The sequence below is a fragment of the Onychomys torridus genome, chromosome 18, assembly GCF_903995425.1.
Source record: "Onychomys torridus chromosome 18, mOncTor1.1, whole genome shotgun sequence".
In the NCBI taxonomy this organism is placed as follows: domain Eukaryota; kingdom Metazoa; phylum Chordata; class Mammalia; order Rodentia; family Cricetidae; genus Onychomys; species Onychomys torridus.
The window spans coordinates 32,958,814-32,974,986 of record NC_050460.1 but is presented as its reverse complement, the minus strand read 5'-3'; the positions used below and the strand labels follow the sequence as shown (position 1 = coordinate 32,974,986).

Here is a 16,173-nt window from a genome sequence, read left to right as displayed (position 1 = left end):
GCCGGCCCCAGCGCCGCGACCCCGGCGGGAGTCGCGGAGGCAGCGTGGTGATGCGGCCGGCTCCCCCTCACCCCCACCCCCCCCCCCCCAGCCAGCGGCACAGTCACGTGCCGCCGAGGCGCTGCCCCCTGCGGGCGCCGGCGCGCGAGGAGGGCGGGGCCGGGGTCGCCTCGGGCCGGGCGCGAGCAGCGCGCGTGCGCCGCGCCCGGTGAGTGCGAGGAAGCGAGCGAGCGAGCGAGTCAGCGAGCGGATCCCGGGCCGGCCAGCGAGCCGCCGCAGGGACGGGAGGTGGGAGCGGAGCGGAGCGGAGGGAGCGAGCGCAGGGCCGGGCGCGCGCTGGAGGGGCGGAGGGGGAGGGGCGGGAGCCGCCGCGGAGGCCCGGCGCGAGGCGGGGGCCGTGACTGAGGGAGCGTGGGCCGCGGCGCGGCTCGACTCGGCTCGACTCGGCGCGGCTCGGCGCGGCTCGGCTCGACTCGGCTCGGCTCGGCTCGGCTCGGCTCGGCGGCCGGCTGACCGGCGGCTGCCTTCCCCGGGCGTTCTCTCCCGGCCGCGGCGAGGGTAGTGTGTATCGGCGGAGCCCGCGGAGGCCCGAGGAAAGCGGCTGGGCCCGGGCATGGTGGCCTGGGGCGGCGCGGAAGGTGAGCGACCCTCCCACCCCCTCCACACCTCCCTCTTTCCCCGGGCCGGCGGGTAGGGGGAGGGGCGCCGAGCCGCTGCCGCCTGCGCGGCCTGAGACGCCGGGGCCGAGGCCGGGAGCCCGCGGCGCTGCTCCGAGGCCTGCTGCCTGCTGCCCGCCGCCCGCCGCTGCCCGCCGCGCCGCCCTGGCGTCTCAGGCCGCCGGGTTATGTAACGCGTGACCTCCCGTTCCCTCTCCGCCATGGCGCGGCCACCCCGGCGCTGCCTCCCGCGCGCTCCGTTGCCCCGCCGACCCCGGGCGCCCCCCACGGCCCCTGCTTCGGAGTCCCCCGGCCGGCCGCCACTCACTGTCGGCTGCGCCGGCGCCTCGCCGGCCATTCATTCGCTCGCGCGTCCGAGGGTTCGCTCCAGCAGCGTCTGCAGAACGGGGCGCGGGCGGGCGGGCTCCCGGGGCCGGCGCCGCGGTCCTCCGGCCTCGGCTCACCGCTCGGCCCCGGTGCACCGGCTTCTCCCTCGCTCTCAAGCATCCCGGAGTCAGCATCCCGAGGCTGTGTTTTCCCCACTCCTTTTTTTTTTTTTTTGCCTTGTTGTTTAATCTGTCCCCATCATATTCAGGACACCTGTCCCCAAGTGTCTTCTTCGCAGGTGCTCCCTTCACACTTGTTTGGGCTGTTAAAATAACAGTCGAGGTGCAGATGGAGAGGGCCACTTGTCTGTGTTTTGGAGGCTCTGCCTTTCCTGTCCCCCCCCCCCCCCCCCTTTGGAAAGCTTCGACCTTCCTGTAGCGTTCCTTAATTGTTTACAGATGACAGACGTCTAATTAGAATTTCACCCCCAGTTCTGCACGGGTCACGTAGAAAGTGGACGTGGGGCATATAGATGAAAGAGAAACACATCCCAAGAAGGATTTGCACTATTAAGGGCAACGTGACAACTCTTAAATTCTCTCTCTGTTCTCTCTGGCTTCCCTAGTCTGCCGAGCTTGTCCGTCCCTCCTTTAGGTAGAGTAAGACATACTATAACCTTGTTCCCGTCGAGTGCACATTAGCTCAGCCAAATGTTACCTTCGATGGGCTTTCAAACGTAGGAGTCTCTGCTTTCCCACATTGACAGGGCTTTGCCCAGGCAAATGCTGCTAGAATACCCTTCCTCCCTTCCAGTGTTCCCTGGGCTGGACACTTGGAAGCTTACCTTAAGCTCTCCGTCCAGCACGACAGTCTATAAAAATGCACCTCGTTGACTGCTTAGGATAGTTATTTGCCATTTTTCTTGAATTACTGTGATTTCTTGTTTGTGTCTTTTAGGTCCTTTGAGGTCAGTCTGTACCAATTCCTGTATCTTGTCATGAAACTTTACTCCTTTTTATGGTAAATAATGCTTATTTGTTTACTTTTTAAAAATGTGGGGATTACTTTTAAGATTATTTGTCCATTTTTTAAAATATGGCAAATCACTTTTAGGATTAATTTCTATGCCATCTCAGGTAGAAAAATAAAATTTTTCAAAGTTAGTATTAATAATAATAATGTAATATTCTTAAATGTGTACCTCCATTTCCTTAACTGCAGTTGAAAAACTAAGATTCTAAATAAGAAAATAAAAAACTCTCCACAACCAGTCACTGTTAATAAGTTCCAATGACTATATTTAAGCTATGCATACAGTCTCGAATGGCTTCTGAAGTGGAAAGAGCAAAGCATTTATATAGAGGTTTGAATTTTTGTCTGTGCCAGTTGTATGACCTTGGACAAGCTTCTCATTCTTAGTTTGAAGACGTCACTTTCTAGGTGTGGTAGCTAACTATTGAACAGATGAGATTATGAGTCAGTGTGTTCTCAGGGTTTTCTGTGGTATACTCGCTTAACAGGGTACTAAATAGGGCCTGGTGTGCTAGAGAAGGACACTAACCACAGGAGACCTTAGGTCTCTGCTGTCTACAGTGAACAGATTCTGAAGGTTGGTGTGGTTCGTTTTGCTTTGTTAGAATGTAAGGGGTTGTAAATCATGGCATAAGCTGGGCTTGGTGGCACACACCTTTAATCCCAGCGCTAGGGAGGCAGAGGCAGGTGGATCTCTGAGAGTTTGAGGCCAGCCTGGTCTACAAAGTGAGGTCCAGACAAGTTAGGGCCTGCATAGTGAGACCACTGTCTCAAACAAAAACCAAAATAAATCACAGGGCAGGTTAAACAGAATATGGAAAAATGAAAAAAAGACCTACTGTGTACTTCTTTCTTGTAATAACGGCACCAACTGAAACATTACTGTGCATATAATGGCTATTTTACAAATTTAATTTGAACACAATGTGAGAGTGTGATAATTCAAGTCTTTAGAGACAAGTTGCATGTTCCTTTAGTGTCTCATCTACTTGTAAACAACAACACAAAATTCAAACCTCAAGTTTTAGTGTTACCTTTGGATTGTGGGATTGGTTCCTTCACTGGTCTCCTTATTTTATAACGATCAGAGTGATCTTTTGAAAAAGAACTTGAATTGATCTTTCTTGCTTGCAATCCTCCAAAAGCTCTGGGTTACATACAGAATTGAATCGAAACCCCTTATCCTTGCCATCAGGGCACTGAATGATTTGGCAGCTGCCAACCTAGCCTTACCCCATGTGACTCTTCACTGCTTGGCCTCAGGATGCTGCCCAGGCAGTTAACACTGGACACCTCTTCTGGGTGATGCCAGTTGTTTAGGTCTTCCATTGCTGTCCTTTGCTTCAGAGAGCCTTCTCCTGGTCCCTAAAATATAAGCAAGTCTCTCTCTTCCTTTTGTTTGCTTTTAAATTTAAATTTTAGTTTTGATTTTCTTTTTCTCCATTGTATTTATTATCAGTTACATTTTTTCATTTGTTAATTTTTTTTCCATTAGACTTGTTAACTCACTCTTCCTAACTTCCTACAGGCTAGAGATTTTACTAGATTTATTCGTAATTTTATCTCCAGTACTTACAACTGCCTGGTACCTAATAAGCTCTTAGTAAAAGTTGTTAAGAATGCTGTAGTGGATTTGAACATTTGACAACTTCAGTCAAGATCCTACCTGCTACCATTTACTGATTGCATGACCCTGAACAGGTTAATGACTTCTGGTGCCTCATTTTATTCATCTGTATGTGATGACTATAATGTCACCCACCTTATAGTATTATAGTGAGTAATTGAGTAAATATATGTGAAGTACATACTTTGTGTGGAGACCAGAGGTCTGTGTCCAATATGTTCTGGTCACTTTCTAGCTTAGCTTTTGAGTCAAAATCTCTCACTGATCCTGGAGTTTGCTCGCTGCCATTTTGACTAGACTGGCTGGCTCCTAGGAGCTTTCTCTTATGACCCCAAAGCTCTGGAGTTAGAAAGTAATGTGCACCAGATTTTATGTGGCTGAGGATCTGAACTCAGGTCCTCATGCTTGCAAATTTCAGTGAGCCTTCTCCCCAACCTCTTAAAAAACAGAACAACAACAAAAAAAACCTTTCAAAATTTTATTTCACGTACTGACAATATTTTTTATTGTAATGAGATAAAATTGAATTAGTTTATATATTTTTTTGAATGAAATTGTGTTGGCTGCTAAAATTTATTTGACTTTTCAAAGTTTCTCTATATGTCTAGAATAAGATAAAAAATAAACTGCTGAGAATGGGTGGCCTCTCTTAATGTGTATGTAAGGTTTTTTATTTTCCTATCTAAAGAAGATGGCTCAGAGTTGTCCCAACAGCCACCCACCAGAGTGGCTTTCATCGGTTTTGCTTTGAGGTTCTACTGGAATTATGATTTTAGTGATGAAAGAACTTGTTAGAGGCTTCTTGTCTTCTGACAGGAAAATCCTGGAAGACCTCATGGAAGTCTGATTTTGTAGTGTTTAGGAAGGAGAGGTGTTTTATTATCATCTTTTATGTGGTGGTTCTCTGCCATCTTTCACAAGTTTTCCCTACATGTTGTATTTTGGCTCTTGTAATTTGCAGCTTAAAGCAATCTAGCAACATTCTACATACCTACCTCCCTTTGACTTCTGTTTTTATGCATTGTTTTTTTTTCCTTTAGTGTTTAGAAAAATAAATGAGCCCATGACTTTGTAAGAATAGATAATTTGAGCTAATGCATCTTGAGTTATTCTTACAAACTTAAGAGTCTGTCTATGACAGTTACACTTGTATAACACTGGTTATTTTTACTTAGCATTTGTCTTTGGCAAACTGGCTTTTTGTAGTTTGTTTTATATTTCAGTCTCAACCTTTTTTTGTTTTGTTTTGTTTTGTTTTTCGAGACAGGGTTTCTCTGTGTAGCTTTGCGCCTTTCCTAGAACTCTCTTTGTAGACCAGGCTGGCCTTGAACTCACAGAGATCCACCTGGCTCTGCCTCCCGAGTGCTGGGATTAAAGGCATGCGCCACCACTGCCCAGCCAGGCTCAACTTTTAAGTCATAGGATTCTAAGCTTTGTGCCTAAAACTTAATACTGATTGTTTAACATTTGTTCCAAAATTTAATAATCATAGGTAAATTATTAAGTATGGACTATGTCCCAGGGCCCATTGCTAAGTGGTTTCTCATTTAATATTCAAAAGTACCCTATAAAGTAGGCACATTATAAAGAAACAGATTTGTAGAAATGATATTACTTGGCTGGGTCACACGGTACAAAAGGAACCAGGATTTACCTATTTCCACCTGACTCATGACCCAGGATCCTAACCCTTTTGTGAGCTACATTTAAAAAGGACAAAGATTTGCATTTTCTTTGTCGTCTGTTTTGTAAGCTTGTGTTCCTCCTGAGTACTAGCAGTTGTTTTTTGTTATTTTCCTTCACATTTCTGCCTAAGAAGAGGGTGTCTGATCCCTTGAAGCTGTAATTACAGGTGTCTACAGGATGCTAGGATTTGGACTCCAAACCTCATGATTGCATAACAAGGTTTTAACCCATGGGACTGTATGTAGTATGAGTCATAAAGGTTCTTTTTAATAAAATCAAACCCGAGGCCAGTTATTGGGGTAAATGCCAGAAGGTCAGAGAGACAGAACAAGCCACAGCTACCTCACCTTGCCAGTTCCTCAGCTGGTCTTGTTTCCTCAGACTGGAAGCCTCTGAGTCCTCATCCAGAATGAATCTCAGCTGAACTGCTGCTCAAAAGCCTGAATGCTAAACCAGCCCAATGCTGAACCAGCCCAATGCTGAACCAGCCCAATGCTGAACCAGCCCAATGCTGAACCAGCCCAATGCTGAACCAGCCCAATGCTGAACCAGCCAAATGCTTCTAGTTTCTGGTCTTCATGCTTTATATAATCTTTCTACTTCTACCGTCACTCCCTGGGATTAAAGGCTGGATTTCTGGGATTAAAGGAGTGTGACCTTGAACTCAGAGATCCAGAGTTATTTCTGTCTCTGAAATGTTAGGATTAAAGGAGTTGCACCACCACCGTCCAACTTCTGCTATGGCTTACTCTTCCCATTTTCTAGCCTCCATTTGTGGCTCTGTATCTAGTGGCTGTCTGTTCTCTGACCCCAGATAAGTTTATTTCAGGGAACACACAATATTTTGGGGAACACAATACCACCACATGGGACATCTCTCCAGCCCTCAGAACTATAGTTTATAAAGAGTTTAATAAACACGGACTTTAAGGGAGGGAAAATACAAGCATAATAGGAATAAAGGAGAGGGAGAGGGAGGATGAGGAGGCATGCAAGCGAGCTTGGAAAACCTAAGACAGAAATGAGTCTGAGCTTCTCAAGAGAGTGTCAGCATTTAAATGTCATAGCATATGGGTGATGATTTTGTGGCTTTTAAAGTTACATTGTTCTAAGAATTGTATTGTTAGAAAATTGGCACTAGGAAGTAAAAAGTTTTGACATAGAATGCTGTTAAATTTTGTGCTTGCTTATCTGACCAGGTAGAGATGATTTAAGAAACCTTTTATTTACTTTTTTTAAGTTACATTCATTTATTTTGTGTGCATGTGTCTATGTGTGAGTGTACATAATAAGGAAGTCAGGACAGTTGGTGGGGAGTTGGTCCTCATGCTTGATGGCAAGTACTTTACTGAGCTGTTTTCCTCCCTCCCTCTTGATATGTGGGCCTGTATGTGTGGTCAGAGGACAGCTGGTAGGACTCAGATTTTTCCTGTGTAGGTTCCAGGTATTTCATCAAGAACCATGGTCCACTGAGCTGTCTTACTGGCTCCTGGCCAGTTTGGCCCCATGGCTTTGTATGTGTGCTTGCATATGTAGACGCCAGACGACAACCTTGAGTGTTGTTCTTCAGGTACCATCCGCCCACCGTTTTTGTACAACAGGGTTTTTCATTGGCTTGGAATTGGACAAGTAGGCTAGGCTGGCTGACAAGGGAGGACACGGAGCCCTCTCTCTCCTCCCCCACACAAGTGGCTGCCACCAAACCAGGTTTTGTTATTATTGGTATTTTAAATGTGGGTTCTGGTGTTGAACTGAAGTTCACCATTTGAGCATCTAGCCCCATGGCTTTCCCTATAAGCTGGGGTGGACCAAAAAGTTCTGTGATGTTAGAAAGTAAACCAGAATGTTGCTTTCTGACTTAAGCTTTCTTGATCACACTCAAGAAGTAAGAGGAACTTGAAGGTTTAATCATAAAACAATGGTTGTATAGTCTCTAAATTCCATCATTCTTAACATCTGATATTACTAAGAATGGGCTTAATTCCATTTTTATATTTTAGGCAGTAGGCTGAATTATGTAACTGAGATTTTGATTTTGATTCTGTGGGCTCAGGATCTCTCTGTGGTGCTAGGAATTGAACTATGAACCAGACCAGTAGGCAACTGCTCTTCTACTGCGCTACACTCTAGTAAATCCTTCACTGCTTGTGCAGCCCTGGGAAGGTCCCATGAAACTTCCAAGTTTCAGCTTTACTTCCTGAGTTCCAAGGGCCTCCTCTCCTCTCTCCAAAAGGGAGTGTTTCATTTTAGAGGAAATTGCTTTTCCCCTGCCTCTTATAATCTGAAAGGATTGCCTTCTGTTGAAGATTATAACATTTCTATTGATGCAGTAGAATCTAAAACCTGGGATGAGGTTCATTTCAGCCAAACGTTTTATTTACATCATTTCTGTTGTAAGTTGGGTTTATAAATACTTTCTGATTTAAAATAACCTCAATTGTCTGAAAACTTTGGTATTTGGAATTTCTTTAAATGACATTTTTTGATCTAGGTAATTTCCTGCTACTGAGTGAAAAAGTGAGGTGGTTTTTGTGTGTGTGTGTGTGTGTGTGTGTGTGTGTGTGCGCGCGCGTGCTTGAGATGGCCATGTTAATCTATTTGTTAAACTTGTAAAATGTTTCAAAGATTGCCATTTGGAATTTTAGTACTTAAGAGGGAGTACTGATACTTTGAATTTCTGATAGTGGAGGCTAATATTCTTCTGCATGTCCTTTATGCTTAATAGGAAGTCTTATTTCTAATTGTCATCTAAAGATCATATTAAATTCTCTTGAAATTAATTTTCTCAGAATCTGTTAGCTAAGGTACAGTATACTGTGGCTGTTGTGGTAGATACCTTATAATCCCAGTATTTGGGAGGTAGAGGCAGGAGGGTGATGATCAAAGGTCATTCTCCGATACCTAGTGAATTTAAGGCCAGTCTGGGCTACATGAGAGCCAGTCTCAAAACCAAACAAACTCCAAAACAAGCATAGTGTCCTAAACTTGAATTACACTTTTAGTATCTTGAAGAATATAGCATCTCATCTTTAAAGGCAGTGATTTTCTTTCTATATATTAGAACTTCTCAGCATGTAGGCAAGGGAAGAGTTCAGAAGTTTTGGCAACTTAAATTTTCTTTTTATGTTCATTTGCAATTACATTTAATATAAAGATTAGTGAGAAAAGAGACTTGCAGAAAATGGAACAGATAGGAAAGTATTTATATATGTATATGTATAATATTTATATATATTGTGTGTAGGTATGTATGTGTTTGTGTGGGTGTGTACATGTGAAGGCTAGAGGTCAATGTTTGGTGTCCTCAATTGCTCACTACCTTAATTTTTGAGAGAGGCAATTTTACTGATCCTGTAGCTAAGCTAGCTCATCCATTCAGCTAGGCTAGGCTGGCCAGACACCGAGTGAGCTCTAGAGATTCACTTCACAGTTCATGGGACATGCTACCATGCTTTATGTGGGTGCTGATCACCCCAACTCAGGATGTCATGCTTGAAGGACATTCACTTTGCTACTGAGCCATCTTCCCAACACCAAGTTAGATCTATTTTTAAACTTCGGTTGTTCCACGAGATTTATTTTTAGTTGCCTGTCATTGATGTTCATTTACCTTATGAGTTTTAAAGATAGTAAAATGTACAGGTGGAATGCATAAGATGAAGATTTCTGTCCTTATTCTGTGTGTTTCCCTAAAATAAAGTAAAATTTAAGCTTCTTAGGTTGATAGTTAAGGCCGTCTATTAGATTCCTTAGCTGTCTCAGTTCATCTACATCTGGCCATGTGTCCATCTCAGTTAATTCTAGAATGTTGCCTTAAGGATCTGTAGTTTTTTTTGTAGTTTTATGAGTTTTTCTTTCTAATGTCACTGCTTCCTCTCTTTCCCTGCTTCCTTCTACCTTTAAAAGCACATGCAAGCCGGGCGGTGGTGGCACATGCCTTTAATCCCAGCATTTGGGAGGCAGAGGCAAGTGGATCTCTGTGAGTTCGAGGCCAGCTTGGGCTACAGAGTGAGTTCCAGGAAAGGCACAAAACTACACAGAGAAACCCTGTCTTGAAAAACAAACAAACAACACCAACAACAAAATACCACTGTAAAAGACTGTAGAATTAGTCAGGTCAACGCTGTCCATATTAAAGAACTAAGATTTAGCTGACTTTTTTTTTTTAAGACAGGGTTTCTCTATGTAGCTTTGGAGCCTGGCCTGGAACTCACTCTGTAGTCCAGGCTGGCCTTGAGCTCTCAGAGATCCACCTGCCCCTGCCTCCCCAGTCCTGGGATTAAAGGCATGTGCCACCACTGCCCAGTTTAGCTGACTGATTTTTAAGGTCAGTGACCCAGGACCAAGTTGGTTCTGTCCTTGTGTTTCTACTTTTCATGTATATGGACTAGTTGGAGTTAGTCTAGGTAGACCTCATATTTAGGGCTTATTTTCTTTTTTTTAGTCCTATTAAAAATATGACTACTAATGTGTCCACCACAGATATGTACTAAATTCTCTGATGGAAAAGCATCTGTTCTTTCTTTCCTTTAAAAAAAAGTTCTACTTAATTTGCATGTGGCTAGTGGTGGGTGTATGGAGGTTAGGAAACAACCTGTAGAAGTCAGTTCTCTCCCTCTACAGCAGTGGTTCTCAACCTTCCAAATGCTGTAGCCCTTTAATATAGTTCTATGTTGTAGTGATCTCCAACTATTAAATTATTTTCATTGCTACTTTATAACTAATGTTGCTGCTGTTGTGAATCGTAATGTAAATATCTGTGTTTTCTGATGGTCTTAGGCGACCCCTGTGAAAGGGTTGTTAGACCCCAAAAGGGGGATGGGACTCGGATTATCAGACTTGGCATGTTTACTTACTGAACCATCTCACTGCTCCCTAAGTATGTTTCTTTTGTGTTGTACTCAACTAGTTTAATGGAATAGAAGTGGTCCTCTATAGCAATTCATGTTAATAATCATTGTTATTTTCTCCTTTGAAAATATGGGAACATTAGTTTTTAAGAAAATAAGTATATCTGGGCATGATATCACACTCTTTTAACCCAACATTCAGGAAGCAAAGTTAGGTGAATCTCTGAATTTTAGGGCATCTTGGTCTACATTGCAAGTTCCCGGGTCAGTGAGATCTTGTTTCTAAAATCAAAAGTGTGATTTTGTATCACAAACTAACAGTTCAACTTCATCAGTATTCTAGCTTCTGTAGACTAGAAGACAATAGTTCCTGGCCTGTCTATTCTGTAGATATACTGTAAAGATCAGTTGTAGATACAGGATCTTTAGTAAAAAAAGGTATAGAAATAAGATACTACTAGTAGTTAGTGTAAATGTGAAGAACCTAAATACTAATAATTTAAGGAACACTGAAAGGAAGAAACTATCAAGTTTTAGTAAAAATTTTTTATAAGGTAGAAACATGGGTAATTTGCTATGTTCTTCCCTGCTACTTTTTCTTTTTACAAAATGTACTTTAATACACTTAAAACAAGGGGGAAAGTGTTTTTAACAAGGAATATATTTGGTCAGCACAACAGTGCACTGAATGAACAAGTCAGTAATGGGAAGAGTCTAATAATAATCCCAAGAAAGGATAGGTCAGGCTCATTTTCGGAAAAGGATATGAGCAAGGCCCAAATCCCATTCTCTTGCTTTAGTTTTGGTTTGGAGAGTGCTTGTAGCCACTTTTATTAATAAAGTCCTCAGAGCTTCGTGCTTGTCTGCTGTTGATCAAGACGGTGCCTTAGCTGGATTGGTGGCACTTGTCTGCAGTCCCAGCTGCTTGGAGGCTGGGGTAGGTTAGAGACCCTGATGTAAAACCTAAAAAAAAAAAAAGGTACATCGTCTAGTATAGGAATTGCTTTATTTTAGTTGGGGAAAAAAAATCATAGAAAACTAAAGGTAGGGGGAAGAAAATCCATAATTAAAGAATGGGGGAGAGGTAGTCAGTATAAAACTTGACTAAAACATCCCAGCATTGTACTACTTACATTTTTCTAAAGGGTATCTTACACAAAACATTCATCTTAGAATGCATGCTATCTTGGTTCAGTATTCCTAAAGACAGGTCTAGAAATGAAAGCTACTATTTGTGGTTTTATGGGAAATAGTTACTAGAGCTTTTTACTTGGGTGTATAGCTTTCGTTTTCTCTTTTATAGCTTGAGGTGTATCCCTTCAAATTAAAAAAATCTAACATTCATATATAGGTTGGATCTGCTATGCTTCATGAGGTATGGAATTGAAGAATGTCTGTACTCTTAAAATTTAGAAATTTGAGAACCCTCACCCTGAGACTCTGATGGTCTGTATGGTTGAGTCAAGATAAAATCGGAAAAAGCAGCTGTACTTTTGTATTTAAATGAGTCACAGAAAGTTGTTGATCTGGTGTTATGACCTCCACTCTTTATGGGCAAAATAGGATTACATTGACACAGGCCTGTGGGTTTGTACTGTCTATTTAGCCACTTAAAACAAAAAAAACCAAACACTTTTGATGATTGTGTTTTTTTAATTTTAAGTTTGATGAGTAATGTTTTGCTTGCCTGTATGTCTCTGCACTACATTTGTGCCTGGTAACTAAGAGGCCAGAAGAGAGCCTAGGATTACCCCTGGGATTAGAGTTAAAGACAGTTGTAATCCACCATGTGGGTGCTAGCAATGGAGCCACCACAGTCCTCTGAAAGAGCAGCCAGTGTTCTTGACTGCTCGGTCATCTCTTCAGTCACAGCCATTTTAAATGAAGTGAAGTCCATTGTTGGTGAAGTTCAGCAACATTAGTACAGTGTGCAGCAGCCATCCCCACCGTTCATCTCTAGTTCCCTTTCTTTTTGACCTAAGATGCTTCCTTAGGTCACCCATCTCCAAAACACACCATTCTACTTTCAGTCTCTAAAAGTAGGGTGATAGAGTATCTTTTTTTTCCCTCTAGCTTTTTTGCTTTGCTTTAAAAAAAATATACCATCTTCATTAATTTTACAAATGGCTGCTTTTGCTTAGCATAATATTTTTATGACTATGTTGTATCATGTGTTAAATTTCTTAAGTCTAAATATTCCTATGTGTATATGCCACTTTTTGTTTATGTCATTTTAGGCCAATGTACTTTAGGGTTGTTTCTACCTTTTAGCTACTGTGCATGCTGCTGCTGTAATAATGAGTGTATAGGTAAATCTGTTACCCTACTCAGAAGTGTACATAATAGAGATAATATAATTCTGCTGTAATGCTTGGAATTCCTGCCAGTCTTTTTCCCATAGCAGAAACCTCATTTTACACTCTCGCCTATAGTGCACAAGAGGTTCCAGTGCCTTCCCAATTCAACATTTATTTCCTTAGGAGATGAAAGGAAGAGGATTAAGAGTTCTTGCCTATCTGGACTGCATAAACTCTGACTCATAAAACCAAGGGTTGAGAATGTAGCTAAGTGATAGAGCACTTGCCTGGGGTTCACAGGCTCTGGATTCAATCCTCAGACTCCCCCGTGTACCCTCTCTGGTAGCCATCTGTTTGAGTGTGAGGAGGCATCTCCTTGGAGTTTGTATGATTGGTAAATGTGAACATGTGTTCATGTGCTTATTGGTCATCTGTACATGAAATCTTGCACCTATTTTTAATTAGATTACTTTTGTCATTAATGATAAATTAGTTTTAAATAGTCTATCTTAATCTCTTATTAAATATATGATTTCAAATATTCTCTCATTTTGTAGGTTGTCTTTTCGCTACTGTGTCCTTTGATGCACGGTTTTAATGTAAAAAAAGATTTATGTGTATGAGTATTGGCTACATGTATGTAGGTGTATAATGTGTGTGCCTGGTGCCTGTGGAGGAGGCCAGAAGAGGTTGTTGGATCCCCTGAAACTGGAGTTACAGATGGTTCTAAGTTGCCATGTAGATGCTGGGAACTTAACCCAGGTTCCTGTACAAGTGTTTTTAAGTGCTGAGCCATCTCTTCAGCCCCAGTTTTTACCTTTCCCCCAAAAAAATTTAGTGAAGATTTTTAGTTAGCATACAAAATAATGATTTTATTATGGAATTTTCAAGTGTATATCATTTATTCATTCCATGATATATAGCATTTGTTCATATCCTCCCACAGCTCCTCCTCCTTTGCTTCAGTTGATCTTTTGTCATAGTTCTGCTCTGCTTTCATAAATCTGAATATTCTCTAGTTTATCTATTTTTTTGTTGCTTTGCTCTTCATATTGTGTTCAAGAAGTCATTGCCAAATCTGCTTTTTTCTAGAGTTTCAACATTTTTGCTCTTATGTTTAAAAACATTTTTAAATTTCTTTTTTAAAGAATATATTAAAATGTTTTTTCATTTTACATACCAACCCTAGTTCTCCCTCTCTCCCCTTCTCCTGCCTCCTCACCTCCTCCCACTCTACCCCCATCCACTCCTCAGAGTGGGTAAGGCCTTCCATGGTAGTCAACAAAGTCTGGCATATCAAGTTGAAGGAGAGCTTAGCCCCTCCCCATTGTATCAAGGCTGAGCAAGGTATCCCGTTGCAGGGAATGGGCTCCAAAAAGCCAGTTCATGCACCTGGGATAAGTCCTGGTCCTGCTGCCAGGGACCCCACAAACAGATCAAGCCACACAGCTGTCACCCACATTCAGCAGGCCTAGTTCGGTCCCATGCAGGTTCCTGAGCTGTCAGTCCAGAGTCAGTGAGCTCCAACTAGCACCGGTCAGCTGTCTCTGGGTTTCCTCACTTTGATCTTGACCCCCCTCTTCTTTTTTTGAATGCCGAATGCTGTTTATTGAAAGAGGTCTTAAATACAGGCTTACAGCACAATTGGAGAACCCGGGAGGGCAGAAGTTTGCTTCTGATGTTTTGTTTGTTTGTTGTTTTTTTGTTTTTGTTTTGTTTTTGTTTTTGTTTTTGGAGCTGAGAATTGAACCCCAGGCCTTGCACTTGCTAGGCAAGCACCTACCTTTGAGCTAAATCCCCAACCCGCTTCTGATGTTTTACAATCTTGCATCTAAGCTGTTAACACCCAGTATGCTGGATACACAGACAAGGAGCTTCCCTTAAGCATTCAGGAGGGTGGAATCTCGCAGGGAATTAGCATAGGGAGGATATCAAGGTCAAGGTTGGCAGCAAGCAATGCAACAGTTACCCAAAATGGGGGCCAGGGACCTATAGGTTCCCCCCCCCCCTTTTTTTTTTACTAAAAAATGAGCTTCTGACTTAGGTTGCATGGGACATCAGCAGGTCACCTTACCCGTCATGGAGACACCTGTCCAGGTCACACAGGTGCTCTGTCTTAGGTTGGTGAGCGCCCCCCAGGCATTACCCGTTTCTGAATACTCATTATCATACAGCCTCAATTGTGTGAGAGCTGCAGAGTCAACTGTTGCCAAAGATCTCTAAGTGGTGCTGGACTTGCAATCTGTGTGTTCGACACAGAAAAGACCAACAGAAGTCTTAACCCACCCATAGCTGGTAGGCTAAAGGCAGCTGAGCCATTCCCTTCCTTAACGAGCCTTACTGCAAATTGGAGTCCTTGTAAGATGGTATCCTGAGAGCAAAAGGAACTTGAGTTTGTAAATTTATAACTTTCAAAGCCAATCGAAATGTATATAACTATGGACTTAAGTTTGTCATGCCCAATAGAATGAAAGATTAACTAACTGTGGTAGCTACTTTTGCTGCCAGGGTCTCCACTGTGCCAGCTGTAGTAACCAATTATGAAATGGCACCATTTTTAAATTTCTTTTGAATTTTTATATATGGTATAATTTGAGGGACCACCTTCTTTTGCATGTGATATTCCAGTTTCACTAGCACTATTCCATTTAAAAGGCTGTCCTTTTTCCATTGACTGCTTATGGAGAAGTCCTTTTAAATACAAACGTCCCTGGGTTCCATTGTCCCTGAAGCCATTAAGGAGGTCCTCAGTTGTAAGTAAACGCCTAAGTACCGCACTGATGGTTAAAGTAAGGAGAAAGAAAGGTGTTGAGTGGAGACATGGGAGTGAGCCCAGACCGAACTGGTTTTAGCCTTTCCTAGAAATGGGGAGGCCACCGGTGATTTTCTTTGTATTTGTGTCACACTGTGAAGTATGTTGTGTTACTGAAATGTGCCCATTCATTAATTCATTGTATATTTGTTTTAGTAAGAAAAATTCTTATGACCATTAAGTAAAGGTAAGGTAGCACTTTACATTTGGATATGACTATAGTAATGAGATTTATTGAAAGTCACTCAAGGATGGTTGCATTTATTTTGGTGGTTGGTTTAAGACCTAGCTAGCCTCAGTTGGCTTGAACTCACAATCCTCCTGCCTTAGCTTCCTGAGTGTTGTGATTACAGGTATGATTTACCATATCTGGCATGCTTGCCTTTTCTTCCTTTCTTTCCCCACCCCACCACCATTACCACTACTAGGTAACCCAGACTAGCTATCCTCCTCCAGCCTCAGTCATCCAAGTATTAAAATTACAGATGGGCATCATCAAGCTTCAGTTTCATTAATTAATAGTGCATATTTAGAGTTACAAATAATGTAACATCAGATTAATTAATGGTGCATATGTGTTTGGGAGAGTTTTGCCAGTGTGTAAACTGTTATAATGGTGTTAGTAAATTTTTTTTAATAAATAGGTGAACTACTACTTTTGCATGAAAATTATTGTTCTTGATGAAGATCATTTCTTTGGTAAATACTAAAATTAAGAATCAAATGCGGTGACTAATGCCAGGACTTAGGCTGAGTCATGAGGATAGCTGTGAGTTCCAAGCCATCCTGGGCTCTATATACCTTGTGTCAGAAAAACAAAAAATAAGCAAAAATAAATAAAACTTAGCAGTGACTATGGGAGGAAGCAAGCAGAATGAACCTTTTG

At 42.3% G+C, this 16,173-nt stretch overlaps 1 protein-coding gene across 4 annotated transcripts in view; it reads left to right on the top strand.

The window, feature by feature from the left end:
• The first annotated feature begins 473 nt into the window (after positions 1–473).
• Positions 474–16,173, top strand: part of Rev1 (REV1 DNA directed polymerase) — an 85,451-nt gene continuing 69,751 nt past the window's right edge. For 2 of the 4 annotated variants that reach the window (XM_036167840.1, XM_036167839.1), the window contains exons 1-2: positions 474–638; positions 1,941–1,950. In XM_036167840.1, coding sequence (XP_036023733.1) covers positions 614–638; positions 1,941–1,950 — 35 coding nt within the window. In that variant the 5' untranslated portion in view covers positions 474–613. Of the gene's footprint in view, positions 639–1,940; positions 2,004–16,173 lie in introns of all 4 variants that reach the window. The other 2 variants (XM_036167841.1, XM_036167842.1) reach the window with 2 other exon arrangements.